Below are 14,388 nucleotides of genomic sequence, written 5' to 3'. Positions count from 1 at the left end.
TACTGGCACAAGAACAGAGCCACAGAACAGTGGAATAGAACAGAGACTCCAGACATTAACCCAAACATATATGGTCAATTAATATACGATTAAGTAGCCATGGACATACAATGGGGAAATGGTAGCCTCTTCAACAGTTGGTGTTGGCAAAACTGGACAGCTACATGTAAGAGAATGAAACTGGATCATTGTCTAACCCCATAACAAAAGTAAATTTGAAATGGATCAAAGACCTGAATGTAAGTCATGAAACCATAAAACTCTTAGAAAAAAACATAGGCAAAAATCTCATGGACATAAACATGAGGGACTTCTTCATGAACATATCTCCCTGGGCAAGGGAAACAAAAGCAAAAATGAACAAGTGGGACTATATCAAGCTAAAAAGCTTCTGTACAGCAAAGGACACCATCAATAGAACAAAAAGGTATCCTACAGTATGGGAGAATATATTCATAAATGACAGATCCGATAAAGGGTTGACATCCAAAATACATAAAGAGCTAACACACCCCAAGAAACAAAAAGCAAATATCCCATTAAAAAATGGGCAGAGGAGCTGAATAGACAGTTCTCTAAAGAAGAAATTCAGATGGCCAACAGACACATGAAAAGATGCTCCACATCGCTTGTCATCAGAGAAATGCAAATTGAAACCACAATGAGGTATCACTTCACACCAGTAAGGATCGCCATCATTGAAAGGACAAACAACAACAAATGTTGGCGAGAAAGGGGAACCCTCCTACACTGCTGGTGGGAATGTAAATTAGTTCAACCATTGTGGAAAGCAGTATGGAGGTGCATCAAAATGCTCAAAATAGAAATACCATTTGACCCAGGAATTCCATTTCTAGGAATTTACCCTAAGAATGCAGCACTCCAGTTTGAAAAAGACAGATGCACCCTTATGTTTATCGCTGCACTATTTACAATAGCCAAGGTATGGAAGCAACCTAAATGTCCGTCAGTAGATGAATGGATAAAGATGTGGTACCTATACACAATGGAATATTACTCAGCCATTAGAAAAAAGCAGATCCTACCATTTGCAACAACATGGATGGAACTAGAGGGTATTATGTTCAGTGAAATAAGCCAGGCGGAGAAAGACAAGTACCAAATGATTTCACTCATATGTGGAGTATAAGAACAAAGGAAAACTGAAGGAATAAAACAGCAGCAGAATCACAGAACCCTAGAATGGACTAACAGTTACCAAAGGGAAAGGGACTGCAGAGGATGGGTAGAAAGGGAGGGATAAGGGTGGAGAAAAAGAAAGGGGGCATTACGATTAGCATGTATAGTGTTGGGGGGGCACGGGGAGGGCTGTGCAACACAGAGAAGACAAGTAGTGATTTTACAGCATCTTACTACACAGACAGTGACTGTGAAGGGGTATGTGGGGGGGACTTGGTGAAGGGGGGAGCCTAGTAAACATAATGTCCTTCATGTAATTGTAGATTAATGATAGCAAAATTAAAAAAACAAAAAAACAAAAAACTGATCATCTACCAGAAAAAAAAAACAATGCCTTGATGTTCCAGTAAAACCTCAATAAAGGCAACAGTTGTAGTGATGAGGAGTGCTAATTAGTAACTGTAATTACTGCAAACCCAGGTGTGCAATTTCCCCTAGGGACTTCCAAAACAAGGGTGCCAACCAATACTGGAGCTGGAAAAGACCTCTAGATTTGGGGATAGCAATGGTTAAATGCCTTCCAGGGACCCCCAAATGAAGGTAAACTTTGGCCCCATGGCCATTAAGGGGCGCACAAGCAGCTATGCTATTTCTTTGCTACTTTCTCCTCCACGTGACCCTGTGGCCCTCCCTTGCCGCCAACCCATTTTAAACCTCATTTTCACTAGGGGAAATAGCATCATTAAGTTTCTACTGGATTAAGAAACCAGGAAAACGGGATCCTAGGCTTGGTACTCTAGCTACCTGGGAGAATAGTGTAAGTTAGAATCTCCTAGAGCCTCTGAAGATTGACCCAGATGATTATGAAGTATTTTTGAGCCTCCAAATGCTATGGTTTTATTACTCCCTTGCTTCAAAGCCTACATTTGTGGCCCTGATTTCTCTTCCTTTACTTCTAATTACCTGCTACTTACACTGTGAAATCAGTGAATCATAAACCAAATTTATCTTCCTTCCACCACTGATTTTACTACTTCTCCATTCTCAAAACCTCAGGTTCCCCTTCAGAACCTCCTATCCCTCCATATTTGACCTGTCACCAACTCCTAGTCATTCTTCTGAATCCATTGCTTCCTTTTCCTTTCCACATCTACTTGCCTAGTCCAGGCCCATAGTACTTCACACCTGAAAAATAAGGCAAAGTTTCCCCAACTGGCCTTCCTCATCCTACTCTTTCTCTTTTTCAATCCATTTCTGTTTTGTCTTCCAAAATGTCACCATACTACTAAGCTCTGTGCTAGATAATGAGAATACAGGGATTTTAAGATACTTTCCTAACCTCCAAGAGCTCACTTAATTGGAGAGATATAAATCTAACACAAGCACTTGGTAAAAGTAGCCATGAAAATCCTTCATTCGGAAGTATTAAATAGCTTATATACTATTTACAGCTCTTTAGCCTGGCTTCATACTCTGGTCCTAACAAATCTCCTATCACCTCCTTAAAGCAGAATATAATTTCTGCTTTCCTGCTTAAGCTATTCCTTACTGTAATACCTATACTTCTTTTCTCTACCTTCTTACATTCCATCTACTGAAGAGTTTTATGAACTTGTCCCTACCCACGCCAATTTAAGTCAGAAACTCACACTTCTTTATCTTATAAATTTCAACTCAAATGCTTGGGATTTAATTCTTGTCTGAGCATGGGGCTTTAGATCTAGAAAAGATCTTGGAACTGGGTCAGAAGCTGGCTCAGTACCAACATTCTTCCTGGCGATAGCAAACACATTGCCCAGGTTTCTTATCCTCACTATCTAATCTGCTTCCTGTACTGCAAGTTCATCAGGCTTTCAAAATAGGTCTGATCCTTAAAGCCTTGCTTGGTATCTGAATAATGACTTAATGACCCAGAAGGAAAATAAAATGTTTCTAGAAGCAGAGGTACTGTTACCCTAAACCTTTAACTTTCTGGGCAGGAAAGAGAGGAAGGAGAGGAAGTTGGGTAAGATATTATGTTACTAAGATTTCCTAGGTCTATACCACCTATTCTCATCTACTTTGAGCCTCCCACTCTCCCACTCTTGAACACTCAAGCTGGTGCTGGACCCAAGCTCTGCCTGCTTTCAACACTGGTTTCTGCATTTGGCCCACTCCCATATGCACAATTCCCAAAATTGTCTCAAATTATCTGTTCAGCTATAGGTCCTCATCCTGCATCTATACCATGTGATGGAAGCTCTCAAATAACCAACCTTTTCTTCCTATGGTACTTATGAATTTAAAAATGTTGTATTACTTAACTTTTTACTTTTTAAATATCATCTCAGAACCTAACACGATGTGTATTACAGTGCTGCCCAGCAGAGTTTTCTGTGAGCATGGATATATTCCATATCTGTTCTGTCCAATACAGTAGCCACTAGCCACATATTTACCTATTGAGTACTTTAGCATGTAGCTGGTGTGAGTGAGGGACAGAATTTTAAATTTTATTCTATTTTAGTTCATTTAAGTTTAAATAGCCATTTATAGCTAGTGGCTACTGTACTGGATAGCCTTGGAACTCTGTACAAACTAATAAATATTTAATTGATACTAGCATTCCTTTAAGAGGTACAGGAAGATGATAAAACTTCCCTCCCAATAAGAGTTCCCATCTAGGATTTCCAGATTAACAAAGGGAATTTGGACCATACAAAATCTGAAAGACTGAGATGTTAGTAGTCATTTAAAACCACAGTGGCAAATAAAAGGGATATGAACTTCAATAGTGGCCAACATTTTTTAATGACATCAGATGAGAGACAAACACACCTTTATGCCTTCCTTAGGATCCTCCCGTATATTTATTTGACAGGCTTTCTCACGAGATGGGCATAGAAGATCCAAGATTTCTTCATTGTAAATCTGATATTGTTAAAAACAAAGTGGTAAAAACAAGATGTTAACAGAGGTAATCTTGGGGTGGTGGGATCACAGGTAATTTTTTAAATTCTTTATGATATTCTGTACTATTATTTCTTACAACAAACATATTATTTTTATAATTAAGAAGAGGGCTTTAACTCCACATGTTACTAAGATTTCCTAGGTCTATACCACCTATTCTCATCTACTTTGAGCCTCCCACTCTCCCACTCTTGAACACTCAAGCTGGTGCTGGACCCAAGCTCTGCCTGCTTTCAACACTGGTTTCTGCATTTGGCCCACTCCCATATGCACAATTCCCAACATTGTCTCAAATTATCTGTTCAGCTATAGGTCCTCATCCTGCATCTATACCATGTGATGGAAGCTCTCAAATAACCAACCTTTTCTTCCTATGGTACTTATGAATTTAAAAATGTTGTATTACTTAACTTTTTACTTTTTAAATATCATCTCAGAACCTAACACGATGTGTATTACTTGATACTTATAAGAATGAATTCACATTTACTTGTAACAAAATTGAGACTGCTCTGTTAAGACAAAAGTCCCTTAGGAATAGCAGACACAAAGAAAATTTACACGGGTACCCAAACTCAGTTCTTTGATGGTGTCCTAACAGCATCATCTTTGCCAATTTGTTAAAATCTAAGTAATGGGTCCTTAGTGGAGGGTGGAAATGGGAAGTAAAAGGGAGAAGTGGTAACCAATATTTCAACAACAGAACTTTTTGTACCTAGAACAGTGTTTAGCACATAGTAAGTACCATATTTGTTTCTACTATGGGTGTTGCTACTATTTAAAATATCAAGTTCTTAAGCTGTTACTACATTTGATTACCTTGGCCACAATTAGGTTAATCAAGAGACTCAAGAAGGCTAATCTTTATGATGTTTAACTCTCCATCTTCCAACCCTTTACTGCCTATACCTACTAACATATTAAGATTCAACTTCAGGATGAAATATTTATATAATAGTTTTTAATTGCATGTTTAAATTATACAAGTTTAATTACTGCTCCTTAAAGATAAGACATCATATTATGCTATGGAACCAAACAGCCAGTTTCCCAGGAGCCACAAATTCCCTAAGCATGTGTTTTTTGTGTCATGAAGTTAGAGAGAACAGGTCAATCGACTTGAATACTAATATACACTGGAATGAAAATACCCACATGGGCAGGGAGTTTTATTCGTTTTGTTCACTGATATATCCCAAGTACCTAGAACAGGGCCTGTAACATAGTAGGCATTCAGTAAGTATCTGTTGAATAAATACTCTATCATCACTTTCATGGCTCAATATTTCACCCAATTTTTATAACATTCTTCATGAAGTAGCAGCATTATCAGTTAAGCCCAGAACAGCAAAGGGAAATCAAATGTTTCTCTGGGGACTATTTGGGGAATCAGTAATAGGGGCCAAATTGGAATTAAAGAATTCCCATCATCTTCTTATATGGCAGTGCCAACTCCTCTAACAATCAGATTAAACAGACTATTCTGACAAGAAAAGAATTGGGTGGGAGCCAGATCCAACTGAGCCAGTAAGTTTTCTCTATTAATTTATTAAGGTATAATTTCCTAAAAATGCTGTTTACTAATTTGAGTCACACCAGGAAAAACCTGATTTGGGTTTATTTTTCTACCCAAAGATAAATGCAAATCCAGAGTAATTAAAGATAAATCACTTACCTCTAAGTATGACACTTTCAGAATAAATTCAAAGTCACTCTTTTTCTCAATCTCTTTGAAGAGCAGTTGTATTACTCTAGGAATAACCCCAACTGTTGGTTCATTCTCTTGCTCTGCAGTGTATGCACCTCCCATCGAATAGGTTTTTCCAGAGCCAGTCTGCCCATAAGCTAGGACGGTTGCATTGTATCCTGGCAAAATAGAAGCCACATGCACAGTGGTGTTCAAATATTTTCATCCAATCAATATCGTCCATTTCCTTCAGCATTACTTATAATAAAATTGAGACTGCTCTCTTAAGACAAGGGTCTCTTAGGAATAGCAGACACAGAGAAAAGTTATAAGGGTACCATTAGTTTGTACTACTCTACATAAGGAAAAAGAAAAATACCAACCCCAGAATGGGTGCCCTTCATGATAGCCCTTGAAAGCTAGGAAGTAAATATTCACAATCGACTGAGATAATGAAGGCGGCCAAGTCACTATCAAAAAGCCATTTAGAGCTCTGTAATTCTACTTCCTCTCTACTCAGAGGTCTGTGGTATTGTGACTTCAGAGTACAAGAGGGTGCTGTTGAGCTGACTGAAAAATACTGGCTTTGTCTTCGCAACTGAGAGCAATGTTAACCTAAAACATTTATGTTGGAATCACTTTCTACTTCATATTGCAGCTAAAGACTGTAATTTAATTCTCATAGTTCCAAAGTTAAGAATGTAAAAGTAGAACTATAGTGCTCTTACTAAGCTGTGAAGATACCTTATAAGGAAAATGACCAGGTAATGAAGGGTCTGGAAACCATACTGTTTCAGGAACAGATAAAGGGAGGGATGGCTAATTAGAAGAATTAGAATCATATACTGGTCTTCCAAATATGTAAATAGGAAAAAGATTAACTTTATAATGGAGAAGCCTGGCAGATAACACTTTAATCAAGTGATCAAAATGAACACCAGCAGTAATGAAACATATCAGAATTATGTGCTGCCTGATAGGATTCAATGAGAAGAATACAGCATCATTTCTGATATTCCTGCTAAAGATATACAACCTGAATCTAATCATAAATATGTATTACAAACCCAAATTGATAAACAGTTTACAAAATAACTGGCCAATGTGGGAGAGGATTAAAGATGGCGGCGTGAGAGGAGAGACAGAGGCTTCCTCCTAAAACTGGATACAATTAGAAAATTTAATTGGCGCAACTAATCCTGAGAGAGCAACAGGAAAGAGGAAGCGTCAGACTACACACACCTGGAGAAAAGAGCAGACCTCAGCTAACGGGGTAACCTACCAGAGCTGTGGCTCCGTGGGACCGGAGTCCCTCCCCCACCCCAGGTCACCGGCGGGAGGAAGACAAATGGAGCAGGCAGAAACCTTACAGGCAGAAGGGAGGGAGTGGAAGGCTTGGGACTGCTAAATACCTAGCTCCGGAGATCTGCTCAGGGAGCACAAACCTACATTTCATGGTGCTTTCATGAGACTCACATGACTACTGGGTTGGAAAGTTAATACAGGCAGAGTTACTGGGGAGACTGGGATTCCGACTGCTTATGGAAAGCAGGGATCCATATCTGGCTGCTCTGGGACAAAAACTTATACCTGTGTGCCTGGCCCACTGGCTCAGGCAGTGGAGACAGGCACAGCAGCCAGGAGGCAGGGAACAGCTCTTTCCTACCCCCAGTACCGCTCCCCTGCAACCTGACACTGCTTCAGGGGCTCAGCAGCTCCAGAACAGAGCTTCTGGACACTAGAGGGTGCCATATACAAACATGAAACGCCAAAGGAACCTTCTCCAGAGTAAAATTGTTAATACAACTCCCAAGAAAGATTTAAATGATATGGACCTCGTGACTCTTCCTGAAAGGGAGTTCAAAATAAAAATAATCAACATCCTAATGGAGGTACAGAAAGACATCCAAGAACTCAGGAATCAATTCAGGTCAGAGATCCAATCGTTAAAGAACATGATGGAGGGTATTAAAAGCAGGTTGGATACGGTGGAGGAGACAATAAATGAAATAGAAACTAGAGAAGAGGAATACAAAGAAGCTGAGGCACAGAGAGAAAAAAGGATCTCTAAAAATTAAAGAATATTGAGAGAACTGTGTGACCAATCCAAAAGGAACAATATTCGCACCAGAAGAAGAGAGAGAAAAAGGGATAGAAAGTGTCTTTGAGGAGATAGTTGCTGAAAACTTCCCCAATCTGGGGAAGGAGATAGTCTCTCAGGCCATGGAGATCCACAGATCCCCCTACACAAGGGACCCAAGGAAGACAACACCAGGACACACAGTAATTAAAAGGGGAAAGATCAAGGATAAGGACAGACTGTTAAGAGCAGCCAGAAGCAGAAATAAGATCACATACAAAGGAAAGCCCATCACACTAACAACAGAGCTCTCAGCAAAAACCTTACAGGCCAGAAGGGAGTGGCATGATGTATTTAATGCCATGAAGCAGAAGCGCCTGGAACCAAGATTACTTTATCCGGCAAGATTATCATTTAAATTTGAAGGAGGGATTAAACAATTTCCAGATAAGCAAAAGCTGACAGAGTTTACCTCCCACAAACCATCTCTGCAGTCTCTATTGGAGGGACTGCTATAGATGGAAGTGTTCCTAGGGATGGATAGCTGTCACCAGAGGTAGTAAAATCATGGTAGGGAAGGGGGAGCGCAAATGCAAAATTGAACTGACTATCCCCAAAGCCAATCAAGGGATAGAGAAAAGTATAGAATCTGATACCTAATATATAAAGAATGAAGAAGGAAGAAAAAGGAGGAGAAATAGAAAAGAACCTTTAGATTCTGTTTGTAACAGCATACTAAGTGAGTTAAGATAGACTCTTACATAGTAAGGAAAGTAACCTGGAACCTTTGGTAACCATGAATCTAAAGCCTGAAATGGCAATAAGTACATACCTATCAATAATCACCCTAAATGTAAATGGATTGAATGCACCAATCAACAGACATAGAGTCACTGAATGGATAAAAAAACAAGACCCATCTATATGCTGCTTACAAGAGACTCAGCTCAAACCCAAAGACATGCACAGACTAAAAGTCAAGGGATGGAAAAAGATATTTCATGCAAACAATAGGGAGAAAAAAGCAGGAGTTGCAGTACTAGTATCAGACAAAATAGACTTCAAAACAAAGAAAGTAACAAGAGTTAAAGAAGGACATTATGTAATGATAAAGGGCTCAGTCCAACAAGAGGATATAACCAATATAAATATATATGCACCCAACACAGGAGCACCAGCGTATGTGAAACAAATGCTAACAGAATCAAAGGAGGAAACAGAATGCAATGCATTCATTTTAGGAGACTTCAACACACCATTCACTCCAAAGGACAGATCCACCAGACAGAAAATAAGTAAGGACACAGAGGCACTGAACAACACACTAGAACAGATGGACCTAACAGACATCTACAGAACTCTACACCCAAAAGCAACAGGATACACATTCTTCTCAAGTGCACATGGAACATTCTCCAGAATAGACCATATACTAGGCCACAAAAAGAACCTCAGTAAATTCCAAAAGATTGAAATCCTACCAACCAACTTTTTAGACCACAAAGGTATAAAACTAGAAATAAATTGTACCAAGAAAGCAAAAAAGCTCACAAACACATGGAGGCTTAACAACACGCTTCTAAATAGTCAATGGATCAATGACCAAATTAAAATGGAGATCCAGCAATATATGGAAATAAATGACAACAACAACACAAAGCCCCAACTTCTGTGGGACGCAGAGAAAGCAGTCTTAAGAGGAAAGTATATACCAACCCAGGCATATTTAAAGAAGGAAGAACAATCCCAAATAAATAGTCTAACGTCACAGTTATCAAAATTGGAAAAAGAAGAACAAATGAGGCCTAAAGTCAGCAGAAGGAGGGACATAATAAAGATCAGAGAAGAAATAAACAAAATTGAGAAGAATAAAACAATAGAAAAAAATCAATGAAACCAAGAGCTGGTTCTTTGAGAAAATAAACAAAGTAGATAAGCCTCTAGCCAGACTTATTAAGAGAAAAAAGAGAATCAGCACACATCAACAGAATCAGAAATGAGAAAGGAAACATCACGACGGACCCAACAGAAATACAAAGAATTATTAGAGACTACTATGAAAACCTATATGTTAAGAAGCTGGAAAACCTAGAAGAAATGGACAACTTCCTAGAAAAACACAACCTCCCAAGACTGACCAAGGAAGAAACACAAAATCTAAACAAACCAATTACCAGCAAAGAAATTGAAGCAGTAATCAAAAAACTACCCAAGAAAAAAACCCCTGGGCCAGATGGATTTACCTCGGAATTTTATCAGACATACAGAGAAGACATAATAACCATTCTCCTTAAAGTTTTCCAAACAATAGAAGAGGAGGGAATACTCCAAAACTCATTCTAGGAAGCCAACATCACCCTAATACCAAAACCAGGCAAAGACCCCACCAAAACAAAAAATTACAGACCAATATCCCTGATAACCGTAGATGCAAAAATACTCAACAGAATATTAGCAAACTGAATTCAAAAATATATCAAAAGGATCATACACCACGACCAAGTGGGATTCATCCCAGGGATGCAAGGATGGTAGAACATTCGAAAATTCATCAACATCATCCACCACATAAACAAAAAGAAAGACAAAAACCACATGATCATCTCCATAGATGCTGAAAAAGCATTCGACAAAATTCAACATCCATTCATTGTAAAAACTCTCAGCAAAATGGGTATAGAGGGCAAGTACCTCAACATAATAAAGGCCATATACGATAAACCCACAGCCAACATCATACTGAACAGCAAGAAGCTGAATGCTTTTCCTCTATGATCGGGAACAAGACAGGGATGCCCACTCTCCCCACTGTTATTCAACATAGTACTGGAGGTCCTAGCCACGGCAATTAGACAAAACAAAGAAATACAAGGAATCCAGATTGGTAAAGAAGAAGTTAAACTGTCACTATTTGCAGATGACATGATATTATACATAAAAAACCCTAGACTCCACTCCAAAACTACTAGAACTGATATTGGAATACAGCAAAGTTGCAGGACACAAAATTAACACACAGAAATCTGTGGCTTTCCTATACACTAACGATGAGCCAATAGAAAGAGAAATCAGGAAAACAATTCCATTCACAATTGCATCAAAAAAATAAAATACCTAGGAATAAACCTAACCAAAGAAGTGAAAGATCTATACCCTGAAAACTATAAGACACTCTTAAGAGAAGTTAAAGAGGACACTAACAAATGGAAACTCATCCCATGCTCTTGGCTAGGAAGAATTAATATCATCAAAATGGCCATCCTGCCCAAAGCAATATACAGATTTGATGCAATCCCTATCAAATTACCAACAACATTCTTCAACGAACTGGAACAAATAGTTCAAAAATTCATATGGAAACACCAAGACCCCTAAGAGCCAAAGCAATCCTGAGAAAGAAGAATAAAGTGGCGGGCATCTCACTCCCAAACTTCAAGCTCTACTACAAAGCCATAGTAATCAAGACAATTTGGTACTGGCACAAGAACAAGGCCACAGAACAGTGGAACAGATTACAGACTGTAGACATTAACCCAAACATATATGGTCAATTAATATACGATAAAGGAGCCGTGGACATACAATGGGGGAAATGACAGTCTCTTCAACAGATGGTGCTGGCAGAACTGGACAGCTACATGTAAGAGAATGAAACTGGATCACTGTCTAACCCCATACACAAAAGTAAATTCAAAATGGATCAAAGACCTGAATGTAAGTCATGAAACCATAAAACTCTTAGAAAAAAACATAGGCAAAAATCTCTTGGATGTGAACATTAGCAACTTCTTCATAAATATATCTCCCCGGGCAAGAAAAATAAAAGCAAAAATGAACAAGTAGGACTATATCAAGCTGAAAAGCTTCTGAACAGCAAAGGACACCATCAATAGAACAAAAAGGTACCCTACAGCATGGGAGAATATTTTTGTAAATGACAGATCCGACAAAGGCTTGACATCCAAAATATATAAGGAGCTCACGCTCCTCAACAAACAAAAGGCAAATAATCCCATTAAAAAATGGGCAGAGGAGCTGAACAGTTCTCCAAAGAAGAAATTCAGATAGCCAACAGACACATGAAAAGATGCTCCACATCGCTAGTTATCAGAGAAATGCAAATTAAAACCACAATGAGATATCACCTCACACCAGTACGGATGGCCACCATCCAAAAGACAAACAACAACAAATGTTGGCGAGGTTGCGGAGAAAGGGGATCCCTCCTACACTGCTGGTGGGAATGTAAATTAGTTCAACCATTGTGGAAAGCAATATGGAGGTTCCTCAAAATGCTCAAAATAGACTTACCATTTGACCCAGGAATTCCACTTCTAGGAATTTACCCTAAGAATGCAGCACTCCAGTTTGAAAAAGACAGATGCACTCCTATGTTTATCATAGCACTATTTACAATAGCCAAGAAATGGAAGCAACCTAAGTGTCCATCACTGGATGAATGGATAAAGAAGATGTGGTACATATACACAATGGAATATTATTCAGTCATAAGAAGGCAACAAATCCTACCATTTGCAACAACATGGATGGAGCTAGCAGGTATTATGCTCAGTGAAATAAGCCAAGCAGAGAAAGACAAATACCAAATGATTTCCCTCATCTGTGGAGTATAAGAACAAAAGAAAAACTGAAGGAACAAAACAGCAGCAGAATCACAGAACACAAGAATGGACTAACAGTTACCAAAGGGAAAGAGAATGGGGAGAATGGGAGGGTAGGGAGGGATAAGGGCAGGGAAGAAGAAAGGAGGTATTATGATTAGCATGCATAATGTGGGGGGTCGAGGAAAGAGGAGGGCTTTGCAACACAGAGAAGACAAGTAGTGATTCTACAACATGTTACTATGCTGATGGACAGTGACTGTAATGGTGTTTGTGGGGGGGGACTTGGGGTAGGTGTGAGCCTAGTAAACATGTTCTTCAAAAAAATAAAATAAATAAAAAAAACTGGCCTATGATCTTCAAAAGTATCATGATCACTTAAGTCAAAAAAAAGACTAGAGTTTTACAGTGAAAGATACTAGAGGCAGTACAACTAAATACACATGTGATTCTAAACTAGATTCATTTACTATAAAGGACATTACTGGAACAACTGGTAAAACCTGAAAGAGGTCTGAGGACTAGATGGTAGTAATTCACAATTTTGATGGTTGTATTGTAGTTATGTAGCAGAAAGTTTTTGTTTATGCCAAATACATACTAAAGTATTCTGAGGGACTCAGGCAAGCAACTCATTTCAAATGGCTCAGGAAAAAAAAGTTCTTTATGCTGTTCTTACAACATTTCTATAAGTTTGGGATTATTGCTTTAATATTTAAAAAATTTGAAAGAAAGTGTTCAGTGTGACCTACGCCATGACATCATTAAAAAAGTGAAAAACAAATGTGAATAGCTGTTGCCTGGAAGAAGGCTTCTGTTTGTCTAGAGTAATGAATTAGCACCACTGGGTAGAAATTACTGGGAAGCAAATTTCATATCAATATAATCTAAAGCAATTAGAGTTGTCCAAACACTGATCAGTAGGACTACCGAGTCAGTGAGTTCCCTGTCAAAAAAATTTCGAAGAGACGCTGAAAGTACACGTAACAGAGATATTGCTAGAAAGTATTTTTCTTTGGATGACAAGTTAAACTAGATGATGCACAAATGCACCTTTCAATTTTAGAAACTAGTATGCATGGTCTTACTTCTCTTAAATAGCCTTCTGCTTTAAATCCTGTATAAGAATAACCACTGTATAAGAATGAGAAGTAGACACCTCTCAGGCCCTGCTCCCTACTTCAGAATTCTACTATGGTCTTCAACAACACTAAAGCCTTAGCTTCTGCAATAAAGATTGTTAACTGACCAGAATATTCAGGGGCTTTAGGAAATCTCCTTCTTGACCTAAAATAATTCTACTCATCTTTCAAGACCTACCCCAAAGGTTCCCTGTGCTGTTAAATTCACTCCGAATTCCCCAAACATAATTAGTATCATCCTGGTTTTCATACCATTTTGTAGAAAATAATGCTACTTCTATAGCAGAAATGAGTCCACTGTATTTTTTTTAACTTTTTAAAGACAGGGGCAAAAAGTTTAAATTTTTTAAAGTACTTAAAATTATGTATTGTAGTCATCTACTTTCATTCCTACCCCTGGACTTTAAATCCTTCAGGGCCTGGAAGCTATACTATTTATCTCTGAATCAGGCTTTGCAGGGCCTGGGCCTCGGGCAGAGTGGTATATTGGTCATCATCAGCACCATCGAAGAGCTTAGAATCTAATCAGGATGGAGGACAAAAAAAAATACATAGAAGTCAAACATGAGCAGAACCACAGAAAGCAAATACAGTATAAAACTAGCTTCAAGGGTACAGAGACTTTCACAAAGTGATACTGGGTTTGTTGTAGACTGTGGGCTTTTTGAAGGCAGGACGCATGTTTCGTCCCTTTTTCTATTTGAAGCACTTATACACCGTGCCTGACACATGGTGGTATATGCTCAAGAATCATGGAAGAATTAA

The 14,388-nt window shown here is 38.6% G+C and overlaps 1 protein-coding gene across 5 annotated transcripts in view; it reads right to left on the bottom strand.

Moving 5' to 3' along the window:
- KIF4A (kinesin family member 4A) overlaps positions 1-14,388 on the bottom strand; it is a 153,010-nt gene that overhangs the window by 137,763 nt on the left and 859 nt on the right. For all 5 annotated transcript variants that reach the window (XM_037002940.1, XM_037002939.2, XM_073227791.1 and 2 more), the window contains 2 exons: positions 5,768-5,958; positions 3,958-4,050 (listed from right to left, as the gene is read on the bottom strand). In XM_037002940.1, coding sequence (XP_036858835.1) covers positions 3,958-4,050; positions 5,768-5,958 — 284 coding nt within the window. The remainder of the gene's footprint in view (positions 1-3,957; positions 4,051-5,767; positions 5,959-14,388) is intronic.

This window comes from Manis javanica, chromosome X (assembly GCF_040802235.1).
Source record: "Manis javanica isolate MJ-LG chromosome X, MJ_LKY, whole genome shotgun sequence".
Classification (NCBI taxonomy): domain Eukaryota; kingdom Metazoa; phylum Chordata; class Mammalia; order Pholidota; family Manidae; genus Manis; species Manis javanica.
This window is presented reverse-complemented; position numbering and strand designations above follow the sequence as displayed.